At 35.1% G+C, this 19,770-nt stretch overlaps 1 protein-coding gene across 1 annotated transcript; it reads left to right on the top strand.

The window, feature by feature from the left end:
• The first annotated feature begins 2,296 nt into the window (after positions 1 to 2,296).
• On the top strand, positions 2,297 to 6,240 carry LOC137749360 (gibberellin 2-beta-dioxygenase 2-like). Its single transcript, XM_068489457.1, has 3 exons — positions 2,297 to 2,679; positions 5,011 to 5,401; positions 5,935 to 6,240. The coding sequence occupies exons 1-3, from the start codon at positions 2,297 to 2,299 to the stop codon at positions 6,238 to 6,240; spliced, it is 1,080 nt and encodes a 359-aa protein (XP_068345558.1).
• The last annotated feature ends 13,530 nt before the right edge of the window (positions 6,241 to 19,770 follow it).

Below are 19,770 nucleotides of genomic sequence, written 5' to 3'. Positions count from 1 at the left end.
AAGACTTCAATAACTATTTTCCATTTTTGCGTGTCTGCACGTGCAAATACTTTGACTCTGTGACAATGTATATTACAATCACATCGATTTACAATTGATTTGTATTGCTAAAGGGATATTATATCGGAGCTCACATGGCTAGAGATTTGTTGTTCTGTTGCTTTAGAACATTTAACTCTACATCTAAGATTATGAGTCGATTTTTCCCTTTCTATGTTCCGTCGAGAAATAACTACTACCAATTAGTACACAATTTGTGACACATTTTAAGATTAAGTATATACTTAAAATGCAAAAATATAAAACTAATACAAGCATCGAAAATAACATAGTATTGTTCGATCCATGGGAATATGAGAAAGCGCTTTTAGTGCCAAAATGGGTAATACTAATAAATGGTTGCATTGTGCTTCTTACATTTTCATTACTATATATCAATTTGATAAATATGTGTTTAAAAAGAGTTTTTTCATTGTTTTTCGTCGTTAACAAATATAATAAATGCAAATTTAATAATTTCGAACCCTTCTTTATTTGTACCTCATGGAGACATTGAATAGAATGTACTGTTAGTTCCTGATATAACTTAAAACAAATTAAGAATAGATAAATTTAACTTAAAATGGAATCATTACGGAGAACGAGATGCATCACTTATCGAAGATGGTCCGACCACCAAACTTGGAGGAGCATACAATATAATGCATGCTTGGTATCTTAGACATCGTGGTTTCACACAAAGAATAGGCAGAAAAGCTGTAAAAAATTAAGATTGATTCTAACCATTCACTTATTTTAATTTTTTGAAAATTTCAAAGTCTCATGGAATTAAAAAATGGGCAAGAAGACAAGAGGTGCACGTGTGGGGAGTGAAAACGTGAATAAGTCAACAACATCAAAGAAACATATATACGCGTAACTATCCCTTAATTTAAGCTCCCAACTCCTTTAGAAAAGTGTTTCTTGCAAGACCCCAATTAGAGGGGACAAACAGCCGCTACCAGCCTGGCTCCAACCCCTCCTTCCTTATTAATTATACACATAAGTCTCAACCTTCACTTCTCAGGAGAATTTTTTTTACAGTGTGCCGAACATGACACATACAACAAGTGTCGTAATACAAGTGTTTGGATATTTGAAGAAAAAAAATTCAACCATTTGTATTATGACACTTCGTGTACGAGAATACTTCTGACACACTAAAAAAATTTCTCCCCATTCATAGAGAAATCATAAAAAAGAAATTAGAAAGTCATTCAATCTTTTCAATAACATAGTACATTTTATATATACTAATACACAAGACTAAATTTGTAGAGGAGTTAGTGAACCATATTGTGGATTGATCATGAATTCACATTGATCATACTAGTGTGACGTAGCCAGTGCACCCTGCCTCATATATAGTGTGATGTACTAATTTAGTCTAAATCTCTCTAGTACACTAGTAGAAATGCACCTGATCATCTATGACTATTTTCTCCCCAAATACCACTAATTTAGTCTGAATCATACGTTCTTGGATAATTATTTGGTATTGGATACCAATTTGAGTGGTTGATATTTAACTAACAATTTTATCCAACCTTAATGTAGCAGGTACTGTAGATTATACTATATATATACCTCGCAATCACTTTCCTAACATTATTCAACTTAATATTTAAGAAAAGACGATATTATAAAATTTAAGCAATCCACAACACATAGAAAACTAGAAACAAAGGCGAGCCAAATTATATGTAAAGTCTGATTGTTGAACTTCTATTATAGTCTTACACTCTTTTTGTTCAAATTAAATAGAAAGAATTCTCAAAGGTATAAAAAGAATTATCAAGGTTTTCTCATCAAACTATGGTTGTGATCCTAGTTTCTTTCCTCTGTCAGAGCAAATAGAAAAAAATCAAATCCTGATAGCGCCCCCTACTCCCAAGCCTAACCGGATTAAATTACAAATAACAATGTTCAAACAAAACATCTAGTTATTTTGGACTCGAGGTGCCATGCCAGATGTACAAATTTCCCACGTTTTAGAGTTCATGCTAATTGGTTTGAATTATTAACAATCAACTCAAACCCCACCACCCCCCCCCCCCCCTCTCTCTCTACCTAGCATAAAATAATAATAATTGACTCTCTCTCTCTCTCTCTCTCTCTATTATATATGGTAGCACCAGCTCAACCTTGATCGCACCTCCAAAGTACAAAGTTCAAACTCAAGTTCCCCTTCTTATCCTAGATCTTACTCCTTTTTTCTCAGATTAATATTCTTTCAATCTCACAAAGAGAAAGAAGAATGGTGATACCATCTCCTTCACCAATAAGAAGCAAGAAAACGATGGCAATAGGAATTCCCACAATCGATCTATCAAATTATAATAGGTCAAAGTTATCAGCACAAATTGTTGAAGCCTGTGAAGAATATGGTTTCTTTAAGGTGGTAAACCATGGTATCCCTAAAGCGGTCATTGAGACAATGGAAACACTAGGGTCTGATTTTTTTGCCAAGCCAACAATCGAGAAGCAACGAGCTGGCCCGGCTTGTCCTTTTGGCTATGGCTGCAAAAATATTGGCCGCAAAGGCGACACCGGAGAGCTTGAGTACCTTATTCTTCAAACCAATCCTCAGTCCATTTCTGAGAGATCCAATGATATTTCCGACGACCCTACGAAATTCAGGTAATATATTGCGTTCATGGTTTTCTAGTTATAGAGTATGCATGCAGCATATTTCGTAGACATGATATATGTCCGAGAAGTAATCATATAATCAAGGAAAAAGAAAACAATGATAAGCGTAGAGAACTGGGTTTTTGGTTTCTGTTTCTTCGTAGAAGTTTCGGTGTTCATGGTAATAAGTTTATCGTGTGTTTGAATTGATTTCTTTGATTTGAATTTTTCATGTCATTGTAATAAGATGTTGTCAAATGTATATAACTTTGAATTCATTAAACTTGTCCGAGAAAGAAGGTTGCTTTACGGATGAAAGGTGGAAAATACATATAATTTTTTATTTTTTTTTTTGGTAAAAAGAAGGTGGAAAAGATAGTTTAGTATTAATCCTTGGTATCCTAGAAAACGACATCTTTCCTTGTTGGAAAAAGAAAGGATTGAAATAACAAACGATGTATTTTATACGTATCTAATACATTTTTAATACAATGCTTACCTTGTTAGTTGTTAGAATAATAATTTATTTGTTATTATATCAAAATTTAGTCAATTAGTGCGAAAGTTTTTGTTTCATTACGGATATGCCTAAGTCATAAAGAATTAATAGACTTTCAAATTGGTTAGGGGGGAACTCTTTGATGATAACAAGCCCCAATATATAATGTTTGTATTCCTACATTGTGAATAGATGACATCAATAATTCACATCTAGATTGTTGCAAATACAATGGATTAAGTTTTTGACTAACTATACAATCATCGATTCCAACAATTAATAAACCTCTGTCCTACCACCATGGTTCTCAAAAAAAAAATATATACAAAATTGAGTATCTTCACCTAATAGCTTTAAGATTTAAAAATTAATGAATATCCAAGTTCAATTACTGTAAGATGATTGAGGCTAATAGCACATGATGAGTTTTTAGGATGGGAAAAGCAATTGGGTCGATGGCCTCTAAGTTTTCTGAATTCAAATGTAAACGATCTAAAAGTAGCAAAGAGGCAGATAGAGGAGCATTAGCCCTATAACTGCCAGCCACTATTTGCAACATGTAGGGCATTAGCAATGGCATTGGCATTATGCACTTTCGTCATTTTTGAGGTTAACCCTTTCGGGGCCGACTTGAGTAGTTGGAAAATTTTACCTCAAACTACATGAGCTTAAATTTCTCATCATTTTATTCTTATTTCTGCTAAATTTTACATCAGTAGTACTTCTCCATTCATACATTTTTGGAAGTGGGGTCACCAAATGTTTGCTGATCTATGAATCAGGCATGTGATGTACTAAGTAACTTTGACATGACTGCTTGGATCGACCTTATATATATTCTTGCATGATCTGAGTTTGATTTATTTATTTGGAAAAATGAGTTTGATTTATTGGTATTGGTCAAATGAGTAAAATGAAACCACATTAAACCAGGCATCCAGTTTCGTTGAGTACAAAGAGAACGAAACTTTATGTACTTTGGTAGGCTTGCAGTGGGCCACATGTTCGATTGTGGGACTTCCTCTTTTCGCGGCAGCCAGGGCCAGATCATTATTTGTTTGAAAAAGTGAACCAATTAACACGCTAATCATGATGATATATAGTAAACGGGATCCTCTCCGGGTCTTTTGATGATGATTTTAGGGATTTGTGAATCGTGTTCGTTCATCGTACATTGTGTGATCGATTTTTGTCAGGTACTGTTTGTATTTAATTTTAAATAAAAATATTTAAAATAATTTCTAACAACACGATGTACGATGACCAAACACGGTTCACAGATTTTCACAATCCTCACAAAGAGGATCCGAATTCGATATATAGCTAAGTTGTGTAAGTCAACAAATTAAAAATAGATAAAAGAGATTAGTTAACATTCTTTTTATGAGGAGATGTTGGTACAAACTTGTTTTAACTTGCTTATTTCTATTTGTGACACATCATTTAGTTTGTAAAATTTATTTAGAATTTTGGTTGCAATTAATAACTAGTAAACGGGAGAGATTTAATGAAAAGTTGAGTTGCATATATAAGCATCCTTTTTTCATATACTCAATTTTGAAATGCATTGAGATGATTTTCTAACCAAATACTTGTTTTAATTTTGGGTTATGCTATATTGCACATATGAGCGAGTGAATAAGTAAATCCCACCATGCATTGACAGTCAAGTCACCAAATAATTGTTATGCTTCTTGAAGTGATTAATTAGTGAATATTACTTTTTCTATATGATAATGGTTTCACAGTCACTCACTTGCACACTAAATATTGATTATTTAGTGGTAGTTATTCATTGACTATCTAACTAACAACGATCAATATTCTTTCAATTAATCCAGTTGTGCAGTGAATGATTACATAGAAGCAGTTAAAGAATTGGCATGTGAGATTCTTGATTTGTTGGCCGAGGGACTATGGGTTCCAGACAAGTCTGTGTTCAGCAGGTTCATCAGAGACGTCCAGAGTGACTCCATTCTTAGGTTTAATCACTATCCTCCAGTCAAGGACATCAGGGACTGGGAAACAACACCAAAACAGCATCCCTTCACTAACAACAACAACAATAATCATAATAGGATTGGATTTGGAGAGCATTCTGACCCTCAGATCTTGACCATCTTAAGATCCAACAACGTGGGGGGCCTTCAGATTTCTCTACGTGATGGCTTGTGGGTTCCCGTGGCTCCGGACCCCAATCAGTTCTTCGTAATGGTTGGTGATGCCTTACAGGTCAGTAACATCATTTATTTTGCCTTAAATTTACCAAGTTTTATAAGTTTTTTTATCGCTAGAAAAGCTTGAACTAATTATATGATTTGAAAAAGTAATATTTGTTTATCAAATTAAATAAAAGTACAACCGCTCTCTCTCACCAATTCTAGTTGTGGGTGCTCTTCAGAACAAGAGAAAAAGATAGATAAACAATCAAGTAAATCTCACCCGTTTCCTTGTCCGGCAAGTAATTTCAAAGTTCGATTTTGAGAAAAATATGTGGAATTTACAATGTGGCAAGCTGAGTGACAAGTATCTTCGGTTACAACATAATTTCTTATATGACAATGCCAAGTTCTTTATTTTGGTGTTGCAAACAATAAATTCATTCTTAGAACAAACCAATTGAATTAAATCAAAATAGTAAAATGTAATTCATAAATAAAAACAACATTAATTAAAAAAAAACAGATGTTAAACAAACCTACAAAGTGCATATATGTTTTCTAACGTATGCATTAGTATAATTTAATTTTTATTATAATTTGCAGGCTTTGACGAATGGGAGGCTAGTAAGTGTGAAACATAGAGCACTGGCAAACTCAGTAGTGAAGCCAAGGATGTCAATGGTGTACTTTGGGGCACCACCCCTCAATGCATGGATGTCTCCTCTTCCAGAGATGGTGTCGCCGGAGAAGCCCAGCCTCTACAAACCTTTCACATGGGGTGAATATAAGAAAGCTGCATACACTACACGATTGGGAGATTCACGTCTGGACCATTTCAAGATTAATAATCACACCTGCAAGTGCAACGATCAAACTCAATGTCCATGCTTGGACAATCTTGTACGATAGAATGTATAATTACATCGTACAAAGATTAATTACTAGGTAGATAATTACTTAAGTCTATATATGTAGTCATAGTTAAGGTGCGTATATGTATGGCTAGCATAGCAAGCTAGGTCAAAATTGTAGTTGAAAAATTAGAGGTTGTTTGTATGGATCGGGAATTTTTGCTTTGAGATTTAAGCATTTCCCCATTAATTTATGCCTAGTTGCATGTGGATTTGTTTGTTTGAATATATATAAAACAAGTGTGTGTATATATATATATATAGGAAGGTTTTTAATATTAATTAGTGTATGAGAGTTTACTTGGACGTTTGTACGTTTGTATTTTCTGTCTCTTGTTGTATTAGTAAAACCACTGTATTTTTTTCTTCAGTTATTCATTGGTCAATTAAGTTGGATGCCTGCTGGATAAATTGATTTGATCAATTAAGCTAGCTGGATAGAACAACGTGGCCAAGTTTTGTTGTTGCAGCACGTTGCTCCATGGTCATTGATTTAGTAGTAGTTTGGTACTTATATGCTTTTATAAAAAGTGGGTATAAAAAAAAAAGCTGAGTTCAAAAAGATATTTGGTAAACACTTAAAAACAGCTTATTTTTCCAGTTTTGGGTGAAAAAAAAAATTGAAAACGTAAAACATAAAAAATGAGCTTATTCTCACAGTACAGCAGAAACAGTTTTTTTTTTTTTCAAAAGCACAGCAATACCAAATCAGCTTTAGTTAGGTATACGTACGTAGGAAAATTACATGATACCGACGTCTGAGCACAGGTGCATCAACTAATAGGTTTCGATATCGCAATCAACAATTTGCCCATCTTTGGCTCATACTTTAGGTCCACTAGATGCCGACATTTTTTGCTGGGAAATATGTATGCCCCTACAGGCTACAGCTGCTAGCCATGAAGATTTCCAGTACGGTCACATGTACACTTTTCATTCAACTATATTAATAGGGGATGTGATATTCACACATCATTTTTTACTTCTCTTAGATTTTTTAATTTTTGACCTTCTGATCGAATGAATTGAAGAAGATCAAATGACATAAATTAACTAGGGGCGTGGGAGAAGTAAAAAGGGGTATGTAGATAGCACACCCCTATTATTAAGATCCTCACCGCTTAGTACTACAGTCTAGTGATATTTCTCTTCACTTGTAAGTAAGAGGTCTTAGATTCGATTCTCGCCAAGGGCGAACTTGAACCACATTGTTGCTAGCCTATTGTGAAGTTAAGCCTACCCCCTCTTCCTTAGTTTAGATAATACCGTTTGCTAATAAAAATATGTTATTAAGATCCTCAACTAAAATATTATACCCTCGCATATTTTTTCTTAAATAGCCCCTAATTAATTAAGAAATAGACTACAATACCCGTAAAGCTAGCTAGAGTACGAACAAGTTACAATGATGAGTCGAGGGATTTTTTATTTGAAGTTTGAACCTCGAGAGGGGATGAAAAAGAAAGTCTCGATCGTGAGTGTGATTTTGCCTTTGGCTATTTTTAGTCTCAGCAACTTTGACAAAAATAAAGTGATCGATCAGGGTTCTATCACCCACCCTGATTGGCAGCCTTACTTGTGAGATAGCTTTTGGAATAACAATTATTGTTAGGTACTACGAGATAATTATGAAGATGCTCAAAACAAGCACATCTACGCTAATTTAATTAAGGTTCTTACCTGTTTAGGTAGGTTTCCACATTCCTCATTGTATTATTGTTTTGTGAGTGTATCCCAATTAAGTCAGTTCGAGTAAAAGCATGGTACATATAATCATCATTAGTATCATTATTCAGCTCGATATACCACTTGTTGGGGCTCACTATGTCCTCTTGAGTTGCACCGGTAGGGTTTGTAACATTTTTTCTTTAATACTTCTACACTAAAGGACTGAGTTTGAGCCCGAGATGCAATAGGCTAAAATGAAGAGTCTAATAAAAAAAGACAATCCACTACTTTTAAGAGTGCTTGTAACTTAATTACTTTGTCTATTATGGTAGGGTTAGGTCATAAGTCCATCCAAGTGTGGGGTTCTATTTCAGAAAACCTTGGCGCAACTTATACCTCTTTATGGACAATCACTTTGGATATGAGGGGAATTAAATTTGGGATCTTGAGTATAAAAGTAAATGCTCTTAGTCAAGTTACGTGAAAGCCTTTGCTATGGACAGTCATTGCTTCGATGTGAGACAACGTATATTGTTCTATAATACCTAACAATCATATTAGTGAATCACATTATGTCACAAGACTCACAATCCATCTATTTGTTAATTATTATTATTTTAATTTACTTACATATGGCTGTTGATTATGCGCTTTACCCCATCAACAAATTGTTGATGCCCACGCCATCTCTCTCTCTCTCTCTCTCTCTCTCTCTCTCAACACATTGTTGATGCGCACACACACAAACACACAGAGCTAAGTTGTCCAACGCTTATTGACTTTGTAATAAATAGCATGGCTTTAGACGGCCAACTCCGTTACATAACTCCGCACGGCAAGAATTGCATGAAAGAATTATACCTGAAATACATTTCTTGTGACAAAAGTAAATGTCGCATCAAGTAATTTCTGCATGTTGCATGACACATTTCTTTCTCAAATTATTTGTGGAAAAAAGTGGAGGGGGAAAATTGAGTGTTGTTAGTTCAATGAATAATATATATATAAGCCGATGATCGATCTTGTAGATATTCAATCTTCAAACACTGTATGCATATGGCTTCTTTACTATTGTTACTGAGAGCGATAACGCAGCCCCACCATAGAGATCATTTGGTGAATATTGAGGGGTCGACGGAGCAGTCCAACTCCAAGCACTGCAATTATCATAATGAGCGAAAAAGGAATCGGAATGTGCTCTCCGGTGAGTACCTATGGACTACTTTTATGAGCCATGAAGATCGAGATTTTCAAACCAGCTGGAGGTTAGCTCAGTATGGCATTTGGCCGTGATTACACAATTGCATCCACTGCTTGCTTTACACCCCATATGCATGTAAAGCAAGGAAATATGCTTTGGGTTTACTTCGTTTTCAATATTTATTAAAACTAAAGTTGCCTACGCTTTAAGATCTGGAAAAGGAACTTTCATTTTTCATTGTGTGGAATTTCTCCGTTTGGGACCTTGCTGAAATAAAATTTAAGCAGAGGACTTGGTTGCTCCTTTCAGATTACTTACCTATTGGTACAATCTTCGCCTCTCAGTCGTATATCCATGGATTTCGATACTCAATTTCATTTAGTAACTAATTCGGCCTTTCATTCTTTGGGCATGTAATCATCTTTCTTCAATACCTAATTTGGTTACTTCGTGGCTTGTACGTAGCAGACCTTCTCTTGTATAACTATATACACATGCCATTAGCACATTTCTTTTTCAATCGTTATATATAAAATCACATCAACTGGAGTTACAACAAGCCCTTAAGCTACAATCGGGTAAACAAAAAATAAAAAAATAAAAAATAAAAAAAGACCATTAATTCATAGAGAATCGTAAAATAAATGGGGCTTTTCATTGGTTGTTGGAAGGAGACGTTGAATGCAAAAAGGCTTATTTTTCGCTGTCTCATGTACTTTGCAGAAGATTTTTACTTTATCCGACCCCTACTCTCTATTTGGTATCAATTTACCACTTGTACTCGACAATCATGTCCCGTCTTAACTCACTTCTTCAACCGTGTTGAGATAAATGTTGACTTCATAGACGTGGAAATGATTATTTGGTCTTTTTAGCTGTGAATATATATTTCAATGAAATTGAGTTTTAATGACAATCTTGAAATCGAGCCAGTTAGCGGTGTTATGGAGGGTTAATTTGGCAGCGGATTTATATTTTTGTTTTTCGTCCCAGGGTGGTTTTTTTTCGATTTTAGATGTTACAGATGTGAAAACAGGTTGAGTAGACCAAATAGCTCCTATATTAGGCAACCAAGGGTATACATTAGCATCTTTTAATAGGAAAGACTCAAGAAATTTAGGGTTTCTTCAACTCAGAATACAACGGAAGAATAATGTAAAGCATATCTTGCTAGATGATGAGCTACGTGATTCCAGCTTCTAGGAATGAAAGAAACAGTAACTAGAGTATATTGAAGCAAAATCTATAGGATCAATACTAAACCAAAACCACAAAATCATATATTTGATTATAGAACCACAAGAAGCTCATTATAACAATAATTATACAGACTAAGATCGAAACAGGCCTTGCAAATTGATAAGAACACTTACCTGCAAAATTCCCAACTGAGGAAGCCATGGTAGCTTTGAAACAATGTACCTTCTCCTCTTTAGCAAAATCCAAAAGTACTCAACCAACCAATTAATAGGCCTTTTGATCGATAATTAAGAGTACATTTTTTTAGAGCAGTGATCGTTATTTATAATAAGGGAACTTTAACGAAAAACTTCTGGTACTGTTCAATTTAACGAAAAACCACATTTTTACACTAAAAAGTCAATCATGGTACTATTCACTTTACCCTTTATTTTGTCATTTTAAATCAATCCTAATGATTCTCCTATTAGAATCATCATAGGATACCAACAAGGAATCCAAAACATATTATGCGTGCATAAGTAAAACACCAGATTTCCAATCCCACAAGAACTAGGACAAACTGATTTTATTATCTTAGAAGAATTAGGACAACTTTAAGTTTTCCAATAAGATTTTCTTATATCAATTAAAACACTACAGCCGGCTATAATATTTAGTTTTATACTCATACTTTAATATTCTCATACTTGAGTATGAAACGTAGTAATCACACCACTTTTTCATATTTATAGAAGTGCTCGCTAAGTCTTTGAATAACAAGAGCTTAACTCGGCATACAACTTACCTATGCATATTAAAGTATGGAACTCAAGAAATATCTTTTTTGTTATATGCATTACAAAATTAACCCAAAACAACACCATACTTAATCTGGACTTTGCAATTTTGTGAACCGACAGACATATATATAGCAAAGCTAGTAATTTGCTCCCGCTCAACTAGGTCATACTTAACACAACTAAGTTAAGTATAAGTTAACAACAATACTATCAACCTATAGTCAATTACAATGAACAACCCAAAGATAATTCACACAAATGCATCAACAAAATCTCATGACGATTTTCCAGCACCAAGAATTATATTCCACAAAAGTTTTTTGGAACAACTAATCACCAAGTTTGAAAAAATTTAACACTAACTGAAAACCAATATTATTTGCCAAGCTAGTTAGTAACTAACGGAACAAAAACAAAAACTAACAAAATAAACTTAACTTTTATCTGCAACATTAACAACAAACAGAAGTTACAAAACAACTATTCTATCATAAGTTGCAGACTGCAAATTCAAGCATCCTCATCACTCCCACTTGTTGAAAGACTCCACAACTCCCCCATTCAAGTGACATGATCTTTGAACACATTGTTAGGTAATGGCTTAATAAGGGGATCTACAATAATCAAATTTGTTGACAAATATTGCACCTCAATGTCTCCTTCTTAATTTGACCCTCTCTTGAGAAACTTCACATCTATTAATCTTGAAGTTAAAGTCCTCTTATTGTTTTTCAAGAAAAATACAACTGCATTGTTATCACAAAGCATCTTCAAAGGTTTATAACAGAATCAACAATCTTCGTCTTAGCAACAAAATTGCTTGTTTTATGCCTTCAAAACATGCTACAAACTCTGCCTCTACTTTTGGAGTTGCACTACAACAAATTGGTCCTTTAACGAGAAATGTTTCAGTGAGGGAAACAAATCTTTCTCATAGTAGAATTCCTTTTGGCAAGGAAAATTTCGAGTTCTTACAAAAAGTGAGCACATTTTGATCTCCACACATGTCTAAGAAATAGTGAGAAAAAATTTCTTTATGCGAGAAAATATTTTTGTAGCTATACTGTAACGCCCCGCCCCGAAATATTTATTTCGGAAAATAATATTAGTGATATGTCCAAATTAAACTCTTATTTATTTAACTACCATTAATTACGATTCTTTAATTAAATCCTTAGTCCCGCACATGACCTATAACCATAATTCCCTTACCAAAACATACGATTATATTTTCAATTTATCACCATTTCCTTCTCTTAGTTCAAATTCCCAACTAAAGAGAAATTCTTGATTATTTAAAGTTGTATCTAACCTCTGTTAGACTGCCTACGTACCCTTGAGCGGGATCAAACCTTTCGTAGTTCCTCATTCACCCTCTTATCCGCTTCTGAAAATACTCTAATAATGGTAATATTCAATATTGGATTACAAAATCGAATCACACCAAATGGGTATCAATTAAAGATTTAAAATGTCAAATTTTGCATGAAAAGACGGCGTCGGCTCACTAGCCGCAAGCAGTCGCCGCCACGACTCGCTGGAAAATTTAACTATTTCCAAAAATTACCAAATTTTACAAACAAGTAGATCTCAGTGAGGGGAACAATTTTCATACCTGTGGCCAAGTCCAATTTGGCCGGGAAACACCTGAATTTTCCCACGAAGTGCAACACCACAGCCCCTAAAACTGTTTGGGCTTTGTTCCTGGCCTCTGGAAAAGTGGTTTTATGGTGGTGGTGGTCGACATTACTTTCACGATCGTCGGATTTCGCCGTGGCACCCTCGGAACCCATGGGTTCCATTCTACCCGAATTCAAGCTCAAACCCCATCAATTTTGGGCAGAAATGGAAGAGGGAGGACTATAGAGTTGTTTAGTAGGGGTGGAAGGTTGTAAATCGCCGGAAAAACAGACGAGAAATTCGTCGGAAATTGTTACAGCCGTGGGTCGGGCCAAGGGAGATCAAGTCAAAGGGAAAAGGGTCTGGGTTGTGTGTTTTCTCCCCTCCTTCCTTTCCTTCCTTCTTCTTTCTCCATTGGTTACCCTCATTTCTCTCTACTTTCCCCATTTGACCCCCTTCTCTCCTTTCTCCTCCTTCTCCTTCTCTTCCTTTTTTTTTTAGTAAAACTAATGAAAATGGCTTGAAAACTTTGAGTTTTAATGATAAAGACAAAATAAAGGGTAAAGTGAATAGTACCATGATTGACTTTTTAGTGTAAAAATATGGTTTTTCGTTAAAGTGAAGAGTACCATGGGTTTTTCATTAAAACTTCATTTTTTTTTCCCTCCTTCCATCCTCCCCAGCCACTCCCATGGCTCTTTTTCCCTTTCTCTTTTTCGTTTTTTTTTTTCACGACAAGGATCCCACAATTATGGAGCCTTCCAAATTTGTAACAAAATGACCATTTTGCCCCTACCTTTGTTCGTTTGTATTTCATTTGTTACAACTCCGTTTGGCGAACGGTTTTCTCCTACATGCTCTTGGAATCGAGTTTTATCAAAAAATGTCAAGAAATACGATAAAATATATGAGAATAAAATACGTCCTCGTATAATTACGTTAAGCCAACTAGGGGCATTTTCATCTTTTTCACTTAACGATAAATTATATTAATTTCCGGAAACAAAACTTTAAAAGTTCTCAATTCACTTTTTTCATAACTATACATCAATCTATTTTTTATTTTTCTCCATATATTCATAATTATGAATATATAATTCATATATTTAAATTTTCAGGATATTACATATACATATTGCTAGCGAGGAAAATGTGTTTATCTTGTTGTAGGTTTAGCAAGAATTGGTTCCCTTCCCTCCAAAAATATTAGCGAGGAATTTATTGTTTTTCTTGCTGAAAATAAATTAGCGAGGAAAATGAGATCCCGTTGTAGCACTCCAGTTGTAATTTTTCAATATTTTTAAATAAGGCGTCGTTTTATTCACACATTCTCGTTGATAGGCCAAGTTTTTTAAAGCCCAAACTTCTTCTAAGTATTAGAAGGGCAATATGAGTGGGAAAAAAAAAATGAAATCCTAGATAACCTCATTCAATCACTCTGCTTTAGTCTGACTTATAAATTCCTCAATGTAAAATTGACATACAAATTCCTCGCCCAAAGATATCTATAACGATGAATTTGATTATTTTTTCGAGGGATTTTCTCCTTGCACAAGTTATGGGATGTCAATATTCAGGTTGCCAAAAGACTTTGGCAACCACATTCCTACCCCTTTAGCAAGAAATTTTTGCCACTCCAACACCACCACGAGAATAAGTTCCACTATCGCTGTATCATTTAGGTGAGGAAAAAATTTCTCACTGTACACATTCCTTACGAACCTACTACAAGGAACGAGCAAAGAAATAATTTCCTTGCTGAAAACTTACAGCAACTAAATTACGACTATTAGCGAGGGAAATTTTTTATCACTAAACAACTCTTGTGTTGTAATGTTGTCACTAAAGTTTGCTTAGAACTCTTCCATGAAATAGAACCTCCATTAATTATGAAAACATGGCCTCCGGTACTTTATGTCGTTCGTATCTCCAGCAAGATCAGAGTTGGTAAAACCAACTATTTCCAATGAGTCATCTCAACCATACACTAGTATAAAGCCATTTGCTATTTGCAAATACCTTAAAATCTTCTTTGCAGCCACCTAATGAGCTTCACCTTGATTTGATTGAAATCTTCCTAACAGCCCAACTATAAAGGTTATATCTAGTCTGGTGCATTCGTTTGCGTACATAAGGCTGCCAACTAATGAAACATATGGCTTGCACTTGGGATATTGATCACCCGAGAATTTATCTCCTTTGTTTATTGGAATATATGCCTTGTTGCAATTCTCCATATAAAACCTGGTCAACACTTTTCAATATAAATCTTTTGGGATAGAACAAGAAGTTTTCTCCGTCCATCTCTCGAAATTTCAATTCCCAGAACATAGTGTGCCTCTTCAAGACTGTTCATTTCAAAATTAGTACTCATAATGGCTTTGTTTCCTTCAAAAGTTAAAATCTAAACTTGAAAGCATGATATCATCGACATACAATACTAGAAAGATGAATTTTGATCCCTGAACTTGAGATAAATGTAATCACCCAACTTGTTCTCAACAAAGCCGTATGAATTTTGATCCCTGAACTCGAGGTTGCAAACCATATTCTCCTTCCCCTCTTTCAACAAATCTAGTAGGTTGCCTCGTGAAAATGTCTTCTTGTAACTCACCATTTAGATAAGCAATTTTAACGTTCATTTGATGCAATTCCGAATGAAAGTGATGTAAGTTCTAATGAGAGCTGAACACTTGATTATCTTTAGTTTGGAAACGTGAGGATATAAGAGATTAGAATTAACTAAGGTTGTAAGCTGATAAGGATTTTGTATAATAGGAGTCTCAGCAATAACAGTCACGATAGTGTTGAAACACTTGTAATGGATGTGAATGTGAGGTTTTGTCGGTGATAAGGTTAGATTAATTAGGATGGCATAATGGGAAGAGTCCTGATCAATCATCATCGTATACGGTATAAAAACAAGGGTCCCTGCGCTCACTCAAATAAGCAAAACAAAAGAATACTGAGATCCCATTGATTGAGCAATTGCATCCAGTTGAGGAGAGCTGCAGAAGATCCCTAGTTTCCAAGAGATGTCTTCTTCAGGTTAGTGGTTACTTTGGTACTGTGATTATCCTATTCCGCTGACTATATTCAGATTAATCTAACATTTGGTATCAGAGCTTTCACATACCAATTAACCCTAAGAAGAAAGCATCAAGAATTGTTTTGTGTTGCAGATTAAAGAACTGATATATATATATATATATATATATATATATATATATATATATTGTACAGAGAAGGTTGTCTGTGAACACATGACAGCTAAAGCTGTCTGTGTTGATGAAGGTGTTATCAATACCAATATATATATACATCAGTAATGGCACTAGGATTCGAAACATTGACACTGATCATCTAAAGAAGTTCAGTTGTTTATGTCTTGGATTCGAAGTGGCATAACACTTCATATATCAACGTGTGAATCCAGTCAGTTTACAAATCATAAAGGTTTTTTATTCATGACTACAGAAAACTCATACGTTGGATATGAAGGTGGTATGATTAAGAGAATTACTTGCATGCTTCTCAATACAAAATTGTTAAGTCTGTGAAATAAAGATGGGGATTAAAGATTAATACTTTCATTCTATATGAATACAGCCATGAACCCAAGTTCCATGAATCTCAACACGGTTGAACCTCTCACGGGTGTCAACTATAAGAAGTGGAAACAGGATTTGGAGATACTTTTGGGTGTCATGGATATGGATTTGGCGCTAAGAACTGAAGAACCACCAACGCCAAATGAAGGATGCACTTCGAGCCAAAGATCCAAGCATGAAAAATGGGAGAAGTCAAACAGAATATGCCTCATGATAATCAAAAGGTCCATGACTGATGTAGTTCGTGGAGGCTTCCCAGAGGCAACTAATGCAAAGGAGTTCATGAAATCGATCGAAGAGAAGTACAAAGAATCTGAAAAAACAGAAACTGGGAACTTGATGAACTTGCTGACAACTATCAGATACGATGGTGAAGGGAGTGTCCATGAATACATTCTCAAGGTTATGGACATTGCTGGGAAGCTTAGAATCCTCGAGGTACCTATTTCTGAAACATTTTTGGTCCATGTCATCATGAATTCCTTGCCTAGTTCTTATACTCAGTTGAAAGTATCCTATAATGCACTGCAAGCAAAGTGGGATGTCAATGAATTAATATCTATATGTGTGGGTGAGGAAGTGAGGATTAAGAAGGAAAGGGCTGAAAAGGAAAAGGGTGAGTCGGTGTATTTTGTTCAAGGTTATGCAAAGAATACCAATAACAGCAACTCGGATACTGTCAAAAGGAATTCTGCCAGAAACATTCCTCCCTCTAAAAAGACCTTCAAAGTTAATAACTCATCAATTTTTAAGTGTTATTTTTGCAAAAAGGCAGGCCATATGAAGAGAAATTGTCTTAAGTACAAGTCATGGCTTGCCAAACAAGAGGCAAAGAAAGGTAAAAATAATTTTTCAAATGTTTTTGCTTGTTTTGAATCGAATTTGATTGATACACCTAGCAGTGCTTGGTGGCTTGATTCCGGCTCTTCCATTCACGTTACAAATTCATTGCAGGACTTCATAACAAAGAGAACACCAAATAAGGATGAAGTCAAGGTTTCAGTTGGCAATGGAAGAAGAGTTGAAGTCAAGGCACTAGGGACTGTTAGATTAAAATTAGATTTTGGTTTTTGCTTGGAGCTAGAAAATGTAGTCTATGTACCTTCCATGAGAAGGAAATTAGTTTCCGTTTCTAAGTTAGTATTATTGGGATTTTATTTTACTTTAAATAATATTGGCTTCAATGTTTTTTATAAATCTTCTCATATTGGCACTGGATTTCTATGTGATGGTATGTTTAAATTCAAAACCAATTTGATTGAAAGTGTCTTTAATGTTGAAAAAGAAGTCAAAAACTCGAAAAATTCTTCAAATCTTTGGCATAGGAGGCTTGGCCACATATCAAAACAAAGAATGGAACTTTTGGTTAAAAATAACATCTTGCCTCCATTGAATTTCAATGATTTTGATTTTTGCATTGAATGTGTTAAGGGGAAAATGGTTAATAAACGTAAAGAGGGTTCAACTAGGAGTAAGCAGCTCCTAGAAATAATCCATACAGACATATGTGGTCCATTCCCTACACAAACAATCGAAGGAAATAAATATTTTATTACTTTCATTGATGATTATTCTAGATACTGCTACATATATTTGATCCCAGAAAAATCAAAAGCCTTGGAAGTGTTTAAAATTTATAAAACTGAAGTTGAAAATCAATTGGAAAAGAAAATTAAAATAGTAAGGTCTGATAGAGGTGGAGAATACTATGGCAGATATACACAAAATGGCAGGCATCCAGGGCCATTTGCCTTGTATTTACAAGACAATGGAATAGTGGCTCAATACACCACCCCAGGTACACCCGAGCAAAATGGGGTTGTAGAGAGAAGGAATAGAACCCTAATGGATATGGTAAGAAGCATGATTTGTAGGGTTCACTTGCCTAAATATTTATGGGGAGATGCAGTAAAAACTGCAAATTATTTGTTGAATAGAGTGCCTTCAAAAGCAGTTGAAAACACTCCATTTGAATTATGGACTGGCAGGAGACCGAGCTTGAATCATTTACACGTCTGGGGATGTAAAGCAGAAGCCAAAATTTACAATCCTAGTAGTGTTAAACTTGATCCCAAGACAACTAGTTGTTACTTTATTGGTTATGCCGAGAGATCAAAAGGGTTTAGATTCTACTGTTCTAGCAATCAAGGTCCTAAAATTGTCGAGACACAGAAAGCAGTATTTATGGAGCATAATCTGGATGTTGATTCTGGGACAAATGATAATGATTTTGTGTTTGAAGAGGAAAGAGACAATGACACTACTATAGAACATGCAAAGGCTTCTTATCTCGAGACACCAACAATGGCAAGTGAAAATCCAATGCACATGCATAATGACACGGAAGCAATTGAAAATCCAATGCACATGCATAATGACACGGAAGCAATTGAAATTCCAATGCACATGCATGATGACACAAATGAAGTTGAAGGGAACATGAATTCTGAGCAAGGAAATAATGTGGGAGCCACACCACCGATTGATAATGATGTTAATATCGAGCCGATGGACACCGAAGCACTAAACATGCAAACACAGCAAGGACAAGACGGTGGCATAGTTGAAAATCAACCGGTGGTCCTGAGGAAATCAACTAGGGTAAGGAAATCAACCGCCTTAGAAGATTTTGTGTATATGACTGAAGCAGCAGCCAACGACATTGATTTGTCAGAATTTGATGATCCCAAAAGTTTTAAAGAAGCAGTCTCAAGTATAAATGCTACCAAATGGATAGAAGCAATGGAAAGTGAACTGGGATCGATGAAAAATAACGAAGTCTGGGAGCTTGTAGAGAAAACAGAAGATATGAAACCAATAGGTTGCAAATGGGTATTCAAGACCAAAAGAGATTCGAAGGGAAACGTAGAGAGGCACAAAGCGAGACTTGTGGCAAAAGGGTTTACTCAGAGAGAGGGAATGGATTATAAGGAGACCTTCAGTCCTGTTTCAACAAAAGATGCATTTAGAGTTATTATGGCTATCGTTGCACATTTTGATCTAATCTTGCACCAAATGGACGTCAAGACGACATTCTTAAATGGTGACTTGGAAGAATGCATATACATGAAGCAACCAGAGGGATTTATAGAAGAAGGGAATGAAAATTCAGTTTGTAGATTGAAGAAGTCAATATATGGGTTAAAACAAGCATCGAGACAATGGTATCTCAAATTTCATAGAATTGTTAAAGAGAATGGCTTTGTTGAGAATCCTTCGGATAACTGCATATACTTAAGGATCAGTGGGAGTAGCTTCATAATATTGGTCCTTTATGTGGATGACATACTACTTGCAACAAACACAGCTAGCTTATTGGATGAAACCAAGAAATTGCTGCAACAAAGCTTTGAAATGAAAGATCTTGGAGAAGCTTCGTATGTTCTTGGTATTGAAATTAAAAGAGATAGGAAGAATGGATTACTGGGGTTATCGCAAAAGGGCTA

This window comes from Pyrus communis, chromosome 11, assembly GCF_963583255.1.
Source record: "Pyrus communis chromosome 11, drPyrComm1.1, whole genome shotgun sequence".
In the NCBI taxonomy this organism is placed as follows: Eukaryota; Viridiplantae; Streptophyta; class Magnoliopsida; order Rosales; family Rosaceae; genus Pyrus; species Pyrus communis.
The sequence above is the reverse complement of the archived record's forward strand: the minus strand, read 5'-3'. Positions and strand labels throughout refer to the sequence as shown.

Excerpts from the sequence above, each read along its gene's own strand:
- LOC137749360 (XM_068489457.1), top strand. The coding sequence starts at position 2,297 with ATGGTGATACCATCTCCTTCACCAATAAGAAGCAAGAAAACGATGGCA. Across the intron at positions 2,680-5,010 it reads GACGACCCTACGAAATTCAG|TTGTGCAGTGAATGATTACA; the intron begins GTAATATATTGC and ends CAATTAATCCAG. Across the intron at positions 5,402-5,934 it reads TGGTTGGTGATGCCTTACAG|GCTTTGACGAATGGGAGGCT; the intron begins GTCAGTAACATC and ends TATAATTTGCAG.